General features: G+C 35.4%; 1 protein-coding gene across 1 annotated transcript in view; it reads right to left on the reverse strand.

Moving 5' to 3' along the window:
- Window positions 1-14,259, reverse strand: part of LOC137410467 (fatty acid-binding protein, liver-like) — a 28,168-nt gene extending 13,909 nt beyond the window's left edge. Inside the window, exons 1-2 of the mRNA XM_068095883.1 lie at window positions 14,101-14,259; window positions 3,793-3,968 (exon numbers count right to left, since the gene is read on the reverse strand). Coding sequence (XP_067951984.1) covers window positions 3,793-3,968; window positions 14,101-14,170 — 246 coding nt within the window. The 5' untranslated portion in view covers window positions 14,171-14,259. The remainder of the gene's footprint in view (window positions 1-3,792; window positions 3,969-14,100) is intronic.
- Window positions 14,260-14,334: the final 75 nt, after the last annotated feature.

Below are 14,334 nucleotides of genomic sequence, written 5' to 3' on the forward strand. Positions count from 1 at the left end.
GTATCTTCTGTAAGGTCATTCGTAGTTATTTTCAGCTCGCAGCATTCACCAACTCTCTTTCTTTAGACCACAAAATCTATGGTGAATCTATGGTGAATCTATGGTGAATCTATGGTGAATCTATGGTGAACCTATGGTGAACCTATGGTGAACCTATGGTGAACCTATGGTGAACCTATGGTGAACCTATGGTGAACCTATGGTGAACCTATGGTGAACCTATGGTGAACCTATGGTGAACCTATGGTGAACCTATGGTGAACCTATGGTGAACCTATGGTGAATCTATGGTGAATCTATGGTGAATCTATGGTGAATCTATGGTGAATCTATGGTGAATCTATGGTGAATCTATGGTGAATCTATGGTGAATCTATGGTGAATGAAATATACCTGATCTATACCTGATATATACGTTATATGTAACAGATATATTATCTGATATGTACCTGGTATGTACCTGATATATACCAGGTATATTATGTGTATATCAGGGTATTTGTATATCAGTGTGTCATATATTAGTGTGTTTTATATCTGTATGTTGTATATCAGTATGTTGTATATCAGTATGCTGTATATCAGTATGTTGTATATCAGATATATATCAGGTATATGTCATGTATATACCAGGTATATACCCTACAGGATGAACTTGTTCGCGGAGTTAAATTTCGCGAAAATTGCCATTTCATGCATATTTGCGGATTAATTTATTCGCGGTTGAAAACTGTCACTCTCTATGAAGAGTTAACTCTATTACGTCTAGCAAGAGAGTTAACCCTGCGCATGCGCGTATTGCGTGTTTCGTGTTTCGCTTTCGATTTAGCTTACAACTACGAGTCGATCGTGTAAAGCTATAAATTTTTTGCTGCATTCAGAGGGTTTCACGAATATTCATAGATTTGGAGGCCTTTGATGAACCAACAATTTGTGGTAATGAGTTTTTTCAAAACCATTTACTAAATTAATTGAATTTTACTTTGGTTCTTCGGTAAAACGCAATATTTATTTTTTCCATCCCTACTGCCTCATTATTTGTTTTAGTGTGAGAGAGATTTTTTATCATACACGCAAGCACAATGACTGTAAAGATGGTATATGTCATTTTAAGAAGATCACCAATCATTCAGGGAGGTCTGGAAATTGAGGTAGAAGTGACCACAACTACTTACGAGGAGAATATAGCTGTTTTAAAAAAAGGAACAAAAACGCCTTTACGAGCACAAATCTTTGGCCAAACGGCAGAACTTTGCAATAGGAAGCCACGAGGAGAGTTCTGATGATAACTTCCTTACCAGCCATGTAGTAGCTAGAGAATCGCCTTCAACATCTACCCAAGACAGTGACAGCGATATAGAGCTGCTATTACTAAAATAACTAGTCAGAGAGCACCATTACACGCTAATATTCACTTATCAAGAGTATCAGTTAAATTTTATTGCTCTAGACAACCGCCATATAAACTAGACTGTTTTTATTTACTCCATTCATCGTTTGTAAAGTTTTATTTGTATTTTAAATATTTTATTTGTACACTCAAGTTTGTAATAAACTATAATATATCTATACATGAAATGAAATATATAATTTAATCATGTTTGCTACAGCGATATCAAGGAGTTGTTGTCGATGAAGGGGTCTAGGTTGACTGGTTGCTTCTCTACCAATATTCCTGCCTTGATGAATATTACTACTTGTCTCTAGTTTTCGTAATCAGAGTAGGTTTTGTTTCATTCTCAATCTGCAGTAAACACAAAAAAGAAAAAATATTAATAAGTGTTAAGGAAGTACAAAAACAATAGCTGAGGTATTTAATGAAAGCGATCAGTTTTTAAACAAAAGAATTAACTAATGCAGTTAATTATGGAAAAACGTATTTGCACTGCAAATCAAATACATACCATAATGTCCAGATCAGAATCATGATCGTCCTCAACTTTGGTATTAGAGATTGATGGAGTTGACTTCAATGTAAAAAGACTAGGAGAGATTTTTTGCGATGACGAAGTCATGACGAAGCTATGCCGAATAACTTGTGAAAACCTTGAATAACTTTGTAAAGTTTAATGCAATGGCAATAAAACTCGAAACCCGGCGATGATTTTAAAGAAGTTTTGGAACTCAGCTACGTTTAGTACTTCTGCCTAGCTGCTATTTTTGCAATGACGCCATTCTGCATATCTTGTGACAACCTTGAATACTTTTGTAAAGAAATGTGATGCATTGGCAATGGTGTTAGCTCAAAGCCCAGGCAATGATTTTAAAAATGTTTTGGAACTCAACTACGTTTAGTATTTATATTAAAAACTAGCCTAGCAGCTAGTTTTCAATTTGATGCAGTAGTTATTCTCCCTTGTGATTAAAAACAGAACTAATTATTCACGAAATTTAATAATTCGCGGAATTGACTGTTCGCGAAATCGCGAATTTTTATAACCAACGAATATTTTCATCCTGTAGGGTACCAGGTATTTATCAGGTACATATCAGGTACATATATCAGGTAATCTATCAGGTACGTATAAGGTAATATACTTGGTATATATCAGGTACATACCAGGTATATTACCTTATACGTACCTGATAGATTACCTGATGTATGTACCTGGTATATACCTGGTATATACCTAGTATATACATGACATATACCTGATATACAACATACTGATATACAACATACAGATATAAAACACACTAATATATGACACACTGGTATACAAATACCCTGATATACAAAACACTGATATACAATACACTGATATACAACACACTGATATACCTGATTTGTATCTGATATATTACCTGATATATACCTGATATATACCTTGATATATGCCTAAATGTACAAATAGCTTAAATCATTTGTTCAAAATGCTCAAAAACAACATATTTTTCACTAGTAATGATATTCCCAAGGCTTTAATATACAACAAGTAAGTAACATTTTAACTCTATTTTAACATAGTGTAAGTTATAGTGTAAGTTACAGGAGAGAAGCACTGATACCCTCTTTGATGTGAATCTTCAGATGTACAGGATGCTGATGAATGCCATGCTTTGAAGCAATCATAGTCCTAGACCACTCAGTTTAAACGTGCTCTTAAGGAGATGGAGCTCAGTCTATTGTGTGTTGCTAAAGTTGCTTTTCCAGGATGCATGAGTAAAAACTTCAGTTTAAAAATGTGCATGTGTAATCTCAAGTACATCTAGCAACTTCTAAGCGCGCCACAAATTACCTTTGTATGAAAGCTTAGAATTTCTATTCGAAGCACAATTTATGTCATTTTTGTTAACAGGATATAATAAATACTGTTTTTTTCACTACCATAATAAAACATTAGTAAAAGTTTCATGTAATGGCAAGTAATAAGATGCTTACTTTTATTCCTTCTGTTTCAAATGACTCCATACACAAACATTAAAAGTTGGTCGAACTATTTTAGCAAAGTCGGCCATCTCTGCCAGTATAAAGTCATTGAAAGTTTTTTTAAAACAAATATAATGCAATCTTCTAGCAACCTTCTTTAACCAGTGTTTTGCTTGAGGTCAGCTAAAGGTCAGCTAAAGTATGTGACAATGACAAAATTCACAGTTTTATTCATAGCAAAGTAACATGTTTTTAAGAATCTATTATGGCCTTAAGTTAAGTATGTGAAGATTTTTTCACTTTATCAACCTAGTGCGCTGCCTAGCAAGGGTTTAACAAGTCACACAAAGTTCACCAAACATCACTCTCCCTTTTTAGGCTTCTTTCAATATTTCAACCATGCAGAAAAAAAGATACATTACCTTAACATCTCTTCCATCTGGGGTAGATTCATCCAGTTCTTCGCCGAGCTTAAACTGAACTGTGTGAGTTTTGAAAGTCGTTGCTGTGACAACTGTGTAGAGGCCATCTCCGTCATCAGTCAGGGATACTCGGGGATTTTGCATTGATGCAATTTTTCTCAATGGCAAGGCAACCCCTAAATAATAAAAAAGTAAAGTACAATTTGGTTTAATATTTAGACAGTTTTTACCTACTCTCATGGCAGTAGAACACATCTCAGTTCTATTTGGAGTGCATCTCAAGATGCGACTACATGGAGGTGATGGCTGGTTGTACCATTGTAAATTTGTAGCAATAATAACCCTGAACAAGGCCCAATAATAACCCTGAACAAGGCCGTTTACTTGTAGCACCGTTTATAATTAACTGAAACTGTGTTCTTATGTCTATAAAAGCTTAGCTAGTATTTGACATTAGCAACAATCCGAGTCATAAACTCATAAGATTGAAACAAAGTCATTCAGGTGACTACACGCTGTCTTCTCTAAATACCAACCGGATAAACACAACTCAAAATCGTTCCCAAGTGCTAAATATTTCTAATACTCAAGTTTTCTTTACAGTGATTATGTGTAGATAAAAATTGAAATAATAAAATCAAAATTGGGATTAATTCTAAGAACATATGCTAAATAAATAGGATGTAAAACTGGCTTTCATTAACTACTACATACAGTCAAACATGGATAACTCGTCCACGGGTAGCTCGAACACATGGTTAATTCGAACATTTCCTTTGGTCCGTTCCCACGTAATGATAAATTGCTATAGATAACTCGAACTCAACACTGTTAATTCGAACTGTTTTTTTGCCCAGGGCTACCGAAACGGTTGTTATCGCTTTAGAAAATCACTTTATTCAAAGCCATAGAGGTAAACTTCATCTTTTCGTAATTCATAAGCGTTGTTATTACCACCATCGGCAAAATATTTTTGTCAACGACTTTTCTAAAAGTTTGGTGAAATTTGATTTATATTGCGATACGATGAATAGCACGGGCTAGCCGGGGCACGCGTGCAAGGATTTTCGCCACGCACATACAAAACAAAAATCGCATGTTGTTTTGTATGTGCGTGGCGAAAATCCTTGAGTGCGTGACTCGGCTAGCCCGTGATGAATAGTTTTCCGACGTTGATTCTGTGTTGAATCAACGTCGGAATGTTGAATGTTTAAAACGTCTTAAAAAATGTTGTAATTAAACGTATACGTTGTCTGAGCTACAAAAAACTATTCATCGTTTGACCTAAACACAGAATACGTGTGTACATTCAATAAGTATCTATTAAAAAAGCGTGAGTGATATAGAATGTACCGTAAAACCTCGTAAAACTTCTAATTGAACTGCCTCGGAGTGTTGCTCTTAACGAATCCCAGGTAAAGTAAGGTAATCTGCATAAACTTCAAGAAAAAACGGCAAAATTGATCGTGGGTAAAACCCCAAAAGAAAAAAATGTCTTTTCTTTTGAGCATTTCAACAACGATCAAGTTTTGCCGATGTCAATCTGAAAAACGTTCTGGCAATAACATCACCTCAAACAACAAACCAATCTCAAGTGATAGAAAAATCTCTATACTTTTTCATGAAAACGTTTTAAACTTTACATTAGAAGCATTTAATTTGAAACAAGCCATTTGTGCTTTTGATTTATATTATAGTTTGTATATGTACATGTATCTACTAATAAATAAGTAAATATATGGACTTGTGACAGTGCTCTGATAACTTGAATGCTCTGATAATTCGAACACTTTTGCTCGGTCCCTTGAAGTTCGAGTTATCCATGTTTGACTGTACTGAAAAGCTATGATTCATCTCGTGCATGAAGTGCTTATCTAAATTAGCACAGAAATTAACTTTAGTTAAAACAGCGGGTGCTGCGCGTTTTTGATATGTATCAGCTACTGCATGCACTAAAGAACTTCATGTAGATAATAAAATAAATTCAGAGATAACAATCATTAGATTTGCATGAACCACTACTAGACAATGATCAGTTCCTCTCCTTTCAAGAGAGTAGGGAAAAAGACATGACTGTCAAGTTGAGTGGATCTCGATCAGTTGGCAGCTTGAGGTTCGCACAAAGATACCTTACAGAAGTAAGAGATGTACTGTTGAGCAAGCAATGCTTACTGTAACGCGCACCTGTGCTAGGAGTTATATGTCCCCTAAAGATGATGTAGATCTATAGAGATGGTCAAATGTTTTACAGACGAACTTCACAAGATGAAAAGGATGAGTAGTAACTACGTAGCTTACTTGAGAGTTAACAAGCAGTGGGTAAAATGTATTCTAACAGCCACGCGATGAAAAGAAATGAATTGTAACAAATTAAGGTGCTAAACGAAACTTGCTGTTACAAGATAGCGATATACTGTCATGGTAACTGAACAATGATTAGAAATTAGATCAAGTTTATAAAAATATAAGTACGCCTGAAGGCAAGCAATGTGTCTTATAAAATGCAAGAGAGATGTTAGGAGTTGTTATAATGAACTTTAAAAATAATGCCTAAAAAGTATACAAAAATAAAAATAATATGTGATGTCAGAGTATCATGAACAGCTAACAACAGCCAAACTCTAGGTTATAATACTGCTTCAGGCTCGGAGGCAGTTATAAATATGATTAGCACGTTGTATATCAGTGTGCTCTATATCAATGTTTTGTATATCGGTGTGTTGTATATCGGTGTGTTGTATATCAGTATGTTGTATATCAGTATGTTGTACATCCGTGTGTTGTATAGTATTGTGCATATTTAAGAAATTTTAGATGCTTGATGAATCATGCTTAAAATTAGATAACTGCTCATACTTGACCTAGTTCTGATAATTGCTCACACTTGACCTAGTTATGAAAACTCTGCTATTCCATTAGAGTTGAATTTAGAGATTATTTCTTAGCTCTTTTTCCTCCTTCTTTGTTTGCACCAGCTAAGTAGTTCACATTCTATTTAAGAAACTGGAAGTTGCTACATAATGTGTTTCCATGGCAACTTCTTCCTAATAAGTTTGGTCAAAGCATTAAGGAGCATAAAAATTTCTAATATATGATAAGTCTAAGGAATGACATTTCCTGAAAAGGTCGGTACATCGACTGATGCTTGGCTCTAATATTGGCACTATAGGAATCTGTACAATGATGGAGTTTGTTTCTAGTAGTTTTGCATAGCTTGCATTCACATTGTTTGCACGTTGGTTTATTACCAAAATTGACAAGTTTGCTAATATGGTACAGTTAAACTTCTACTTACAATTACCTCAACATACAATAATTCTAGCATTTTATGTAAATTTTAGTCAATAATTGACTATAAACCTGAATTAGCAGCTATAACGCAAATTTTCAAGTTTTTCAAGTTTTGCAGTTTCATAAGCAAAAGTGGAAAGGCTAAAGGTGTGATTTGAATCTAAAATGTAAAAGAATTATAAACATAATGAAAATATATCAGCGAAGCTAGTTGGAGCAATTTATGTTGTGTATGTTCATCACGACCTTGACCTCTGAACTTGACTAATCTTCACCACCTTGACCTTGAACTTTTACATTACCAGTTTTATAATTTTGGCTGTACATCACCAAAGTTGAGTAACGATAAAGACCTTTTTTGTTGATTATTATTTTAGGAAGTTAGACTTTTTTTCATATATACTTTTTGTGTTTTACATTTTAGTCTTTTGTATAGTTTTATATAACATATTCATCTTAATGTTATGTGTAATTAGTTACTTGTAATAGTTACTAAGAAGCCAATCTGAGAGTTTGGGCTATGGAACAAATTACGATGTATTATAATAAAAACATTTCTTTCAACACAGGACCGTTTCAGTATACTGACACAGTAGACCGCAGAACAAATTAATTTATAGATAGAGGTTTGACTGTAATTTTGTATGTAGAGGTTTGACCGTGACTATGTACATGTATGTAGAGGTTTGACTGTAACTTCATAGATAGAGGTTTGACTGTAACTTCATACATAGATTTTAGGACAGTTTTGGTATGCACAGTAGACTGCAGAACAAATTAATTTCCTAAATACAGGTTTCATTTTAACTTTGTATGTCAAAGCTTGACTTTAACCTTATATGTAGATGTTTGACCGTGACCTTGCGTGTAGGAGTTTCACTGTATCCTTGTGTGTGAAGGGTTGACTGTAACTTTGTGTTTGAAGGGTTGACTGTAACTTTGTGTTTGAAGGGCTGACTGTACCTTTGCATGTAGAGATGTAGAGGTAACTGTAACTTAGACTAACTTTGTATGTAGAGGTTTGACTGTAATTCCATTAATGGTGAGCAAAAATACTGGGTATTGCAAGAAATGGATTTGAATGAGTAAATCAGTTGGTCAATGCCAGTGCCAACTCTTGCATTATGCATACTAAGTATTGTAGGAAGACAATGGCATGAGTGATTAGTCTACCCCTTGAGCATGTGTGCCTTGAAACATTAGCCTATGTCATCCACCATCCCGCCGGCCGGCGTAAAAATTCTAAATTACACACACTTTTTCTTGCATGGCAATCACCATAAAATTTGCATACAGCGGATAGGCCTATATCACATGTATACGAAGTGTGTATAACATGTACTTAAGCTGTATGTAAGATGTATACAATGCGAGTATAGTATAACATATATTTAACAAGTATACAGTGTTGTGTATACTTTGGTGAGAAGCGAAGCTACATTGATTAATAACCTGCAGTTATAGTCTAATTACCTTGACATCCTGGCTCTATTTTGAATCCATACTGATAGCCTAAAAACCAAACTTATAGACTAAGAACCAAACTGATAGACTATTCAATATAGCAGAAGAACAAACATAAATTGATATGGCAACTATACTCTTATGGGACTTGCACACCCCTCAGTACACTCGATACACACTACCAAACCGTCTCTAGAGCTAAAGATAGTATGATAATGGAAGCTGACTGCCGTAATTACTCAAGGAAGGTTAAACAAAGCACTCAGCCCAACCTTTGCAACTTTCTATTACTCTAGCTCAAAGCTGTGAAAAAAGTAGATCAGTTCCGGCAGCCGCTAATCTAGGGCAGCGAGCGATGTAAAGCCGTGAGCAGCTGTTCCTAATAGAATAGACAGCATTTTGCAAATAGATAAGGGAGTTAAATAGAGCAGACTGTATTTTCTTAATCTAATTTGAAACGAGATGAAAAGAGATGATTGCCGCCCCTCTAGAGACAGTTATACAAATATTTCTACCCGTCACTAGAGTCGCTGGACTATCGCTATCGCGTGCAGGCATTGTGAAGATACACGCTCCAGACGGTTGTACATCTAAAAGATCGAGTGAACTTTCTACCAAGATAAACAGCAATATAGCAAACGTGTATACCATTTGTTGTAAATAAAATGAATGTGTGCAACTTGCAATTTGAAGGTATATTCTTCGAATGAATTTAGTCAGCATAGATTACACTGTAAGAAATTAAATAATTGTCTAACTTTTTTCTGACTGTCCAATATGAGATCTAATTAGTTTTCGACAGCGCCACCATGTCATCATGCCAATCCACCATTGCTGATGATTTTTGACAACATACCAGCGAGTGATGTCCTCACGAACACAATTAATTTGTTTATTACTTTATCTGGTCCCAAAAATTAATGTAGATAAAAATACATTTTACTTCCAAAACATTGTCTTTTATTCAGTTGCATTAATCAAATGTGCCTTCGTCATGATAGTGCTGCCTATCAGACAAGTGCTGCATCAGTTTCTTTAGCCTGGAAGACTTTGGAGCATTAAGTTTTAGCAGCATAGCTGTTGATTAAAACATTGTTAAGACTATTTAGTTTCACATCCAACTCAAGCCTTTACTGCTAGAAGAAAGAAGCTGCTACAGTATACAGTGTACTCAATCCATCTTAGATGGTTGCCCGCATTCTCCGTTTTATTATTTTATGGCTGTAAGCTTATTCTCTAAGAACGACATTTTTCATTTTTATGTGTTTACTAGTCGATTATTTTTTCAACATTCTTCGACGGCTGGCTGTATTAAACGGGTACATATCAGTGCTAGTTCATTGAATAAGCTTTTTTATGAGGGCATGGGCTCCATGCTCAGCTCTAATATGTCTCTACACTATAATGGACCACCCAGCATGAACGGCACACTTTCTCAAGCAGTTATTAACTAGGCCTTGCAGCTCAAAAAGTGATTTGTCAATTACTGCATCATGACAGATAACACCTAAAACATCTGCTCTAGTTTAATCTATGGTAGGGAGGGATTAGTAAAGATGAATGCACGATGTCACCAGTTAGCTTTAGAGGTGTCTTTCGATACCAAATATATCGGAGCTTGACAAAACAGAGATGTGTTTGTACTCAGATGTGTATGTTATACAGATGGCTTTGTATACAGATGGCTTTGTATACATATGTGGTTGTACTCAGATGTGTTTGTACTCGGATGTGTTTGTACTCAGATGTGTTTGTACTCAGATGTGTTTGTACTCGGATGTGTTTGTACGCGGATGTGTTTGTACGCGGATGTGGTTGTACGCAGATGTGGTTGTACGCAGATGAGGTTGTACGCAGATGAGGTTGTACTCAGATGTCTTTGTACACTGATGTGTTTGTACTCAGATGTCTTTGTACGCAGATGTGTTTGTACGCTGATGTGTTTGTACGCTGATGCGTTTGTTCGCTGATGCGTTTGTACGCAAATTTATTTGCTTTGGTTTACAACATACTGACTGTATCTTGTTTTCATAATGTATCGATGGGTTTTTGATTTTTATCTCACAAAAACTACACTAACTATTTTTGCTTTTTGATTTTACAAAAAATCTAAGGGAAACAAGTATGTGATAGGAGTTGTAATATATACAGCAATATATTCTCCGGTCTAGCTGTCTCTATTAATAAAGTCCCCAGTCTAGCTGTCTTTATTAATAAAGTCCCCAGTCTAGCTGTCTTTATTAATAAAGTCCTCAGTCTAGCTGTCTTTATTGATAAAGTTCCCAGTCTAGCTGTCTTTATTAATAATATCCCCAGTCAAGCTGTCTTTAGTAATAAAGTCCCCAGTCTAGCTATCTCTATTAATAAAGTTTTTTATATATTACCTGTTTTTTGAATATACAGCTTATGGTATAAAAATGTAAATGTTTATAAAAAATTAGATTTCTAGTTTTAGAAAAACTTAGTTGTGCAACTTTTCATGGAAAAACCCATTTCAGGATTTAAATAGTTCGCTTGTTGAACGGCATTCTGAAAAAAGTTCTCGTCTAAAACCAGTGTTGTATTTAGGTTGCAGCGATAACTATTTGGTTTGCTAGTAGCAATGTTTGAGCGTAAAAGCAATTTTGATTTCTTTTGTTAAAAATAGAATATACCATTACGGCATCTTTATGCTAAGCCATTAGTAACACACTTGGGACCAGCAAAGAGTTACTCAGTCTATGGCATGTTTGGGTTTGCTGGAGAACTTATGACTGCGAGTTGAAAGGGCTCACGAGTCAATAATGTTCTTAATCAGCAACGCAGACGCCAAGTTCTTTGTAACCAGATTCCAGAAAACAATGGTTACTTAGATGCTTTCACATCTTTTCCGTGATCAAATGATTACAGCGCTTGGCCGAGAAAGATCTGAGTTTAAACGCTAAAACTTAAAACTCCTGCATGAATTGCTATAGCAACGAGAGAATCAAAGAGACGCTTTAGGATACACTGTGTGACTGCTACCCTGAGGTGATTCACTCAACATATGCACCTCGATTGATACACACATTTTAGTATAGCCTTTTGTACCTTTTCTTTCATGTCTACAGTTTTTCAATGAGTTTCGACAAACGCTGCCACTACAGCTACCTCCAGCAGGCTAGCGATAAACACGCTGCCACTTGCATTCATAGATTGTAGTTGCAATAGAGCTATCTTGATCTATTCTTGAAATGTCTATTCAAGTTCCCACTATTTGCAACTTTTTAATATATGCCTTTATTGCACCATACAGTGCAAATCAAGTCATTATATTGATATGTTTTGTGCTCTATTAGATTACAGCCTGTACCAGAATTACCAAGTTACCAACTCTACCTTCATGGAGTTGTCCAACCACTCCAGCACCCTATAGTCATAAAATAATACAATTATCAGACTATGATAAACTCATAAGATCTTTCTCCTAAATATAGGCAGAAGTCCGCGGGCATTCTTGTTTAATCAAATATGAATCAAGCGAGCTAAGCCGTTGAGATGGGAACTCATAGATACGCCTCCAACAGAATATTTGTTGCCCTCAATCTATTTCGACCTCCTACTAATGATATGAATTATAAATTTCTTTCGGTAACCCTTGGCTGACTGTGGCTGAGGCTAACCAGAAAAGCTGGCCTATGACGTACTTTGAGTATTGCAGACAGGAAGGTCACCAGTACGTATGCTACATCGTTAGATTTCTATGAAAAACCACTTACTGGAATTTAGGTAAAACGCTAAGTCTGCAACTGCTTTCAAACATTCAACAAACATTTCAAGGAATTAATACAAGACCATAGCACAAACATAACAACCAGGTGTTGTCTCTGTCAATTTACAAGCTGCAATGCAGCCTGTTGTTGAACATTGCTGATTCTCTAGGAAAATCTAGACTATTCACTACAACAAATTCAATTAAATCAGTTTTCACAAAGAGAACATGGAAAAGAAACAGAGTTTTGAAAGGTGCAAAATGCAAGAACTGCTTTTTCTAATTACAATGTTCAGTAGGCAGAAAGTCTTGCTGAAAGCTGCATTAGTTTGTACTCTGCAAAAATAGAGTGAAACAATCATTTAAATAAAAAAGACTTGCACCTGCGCTACCTGTTCAACCTGCTGTACTTGCTCTACCTGTGATCAGACTAAGTTGTTACAGAATGAGCTTTTGGGTGATTTAGAATGAAGAATATGATTGCAATGATATCTTGATACCAATGAGGGCTGATAGCCTTTTAAGATTTAGCATGTGTTCCCTGTAACCTGATGCTAACTAGTAGGTGACTATAACTTATAAGCTGCTTATTAAGGTGAATTAGTCATAATCACACAGGGTACAACAGGCTATAGCAAAAACCATAATTTGGAGGTCTTTGGGTCTATATCGACGGACATTCCATCAAGTGAAATGCATATGGAAAAACTACATATAAATCCAGGGCATAGCAAATGCTTGTTGTTGGCAGCGATGTTTTGCAAAAAACACTTCTGTGGTAAGCTACATATGATGAGAACATATCACACACTGGCTTGCTAGTAGCTGCTTCTAATATTATTTGACTTTGAACAGGCAATCCTCATTGATCCAATGCAAATATTTAACTAAAAGCTTTTTTTAATGATTTGTTAAGTGAAATAAAAAGACTGAAACATTCTGTCATTCTTAGTTTTTACTACTCCAAATCGATGCACATTGGATCATGGACATATTAACCCATAGAGTACAGGCTAACCAAGCACTCGCTGTTCCCAACTGCTTGGTGAGAATTTACAATGACCTGAAACATTTCTTCTCTAAACAAACTGCTGTTAATTACTATAGCAGACCTTTCACAGCGGCTGGTTTACAGCTGCGCTATTTATCTGTTGCACTAGCAAGCCACTGGCAAGCTATGCAACTAAATACTTGTTTTCAATATAACATAGTTCATGAAACTTGTAATAATATACTTTTCAGACAAAATACTGACTGAAACCTAAAATTAACTTCATGTGGTACTAGATTAGCACAATAAATGCATGTGGTGTATTAACAGCTGCCAACGGTAGACAGGTATTTTAAAGATTCCTTGTGAACAAGGTTTATCTTTCTAAAATTTGCCTGTCGTCATTATGCCATGGAAAGGCAATATAGACAATGGCTAGATTTTAAAGTCAATATTAGGTTAACACAGAACACTAAACTGCTTGGTGTAAGATTTGTTATGGCCAACTAAAAACTTCTCACATATGTGATATAGTAAAACAAGCTAAGCGTGTTTGTAGCCATAAATTAGTTTTGGTATGGTGAATGTATATTAATAAAGAAAAAGGTTAGGAGAAGCTTTGACTATGTGTATCATATATCATCTCTAAAGGGTCATAGCAGCCCTGTACACGTATCTGTAAACCAGACAGGGGTAGAAAAAGACTTAGTAGACAGTAGTAGAAAGAGACTTTTCCAGTAAACAATACATAACTACAAAAATTCTTTCACAATTTTAGAACAAAAAACAAAGGTATACCTAATGCATATTCTAATATGAGTAATATATATACCTAGCGCTTTGAGATAGTCTTCAAAACCTTCGCTCTCTTGTGATTTCCAGCTTCCAAGATATTTCTCCATTTTGTTATATGCACACACTAGTCTTGCCACACACCTATCTCATTCACATATGATGTCCTTAGAAAGCATTATTATACCTAATTACAGTAGCAACGCGTATATAGCTGTATAATGCACAAGCCCCGATGTACACGCACCTCTATTGGCTGCAAATAATTACCTCT

Source organism: Watersipora subatra, chromosome 1 (assembly GCF_963576615.1).
Source record: "Watersipora subatra chromosome 1, tzWatSuba1.1, whole genome shotgun sequence".
NCBI lineage: Eukaryota > Metazoa > Bryozoa > Gymnolaemata > Cheilostomatida > Watersiporidae > Watersipora > Watersipora subatra.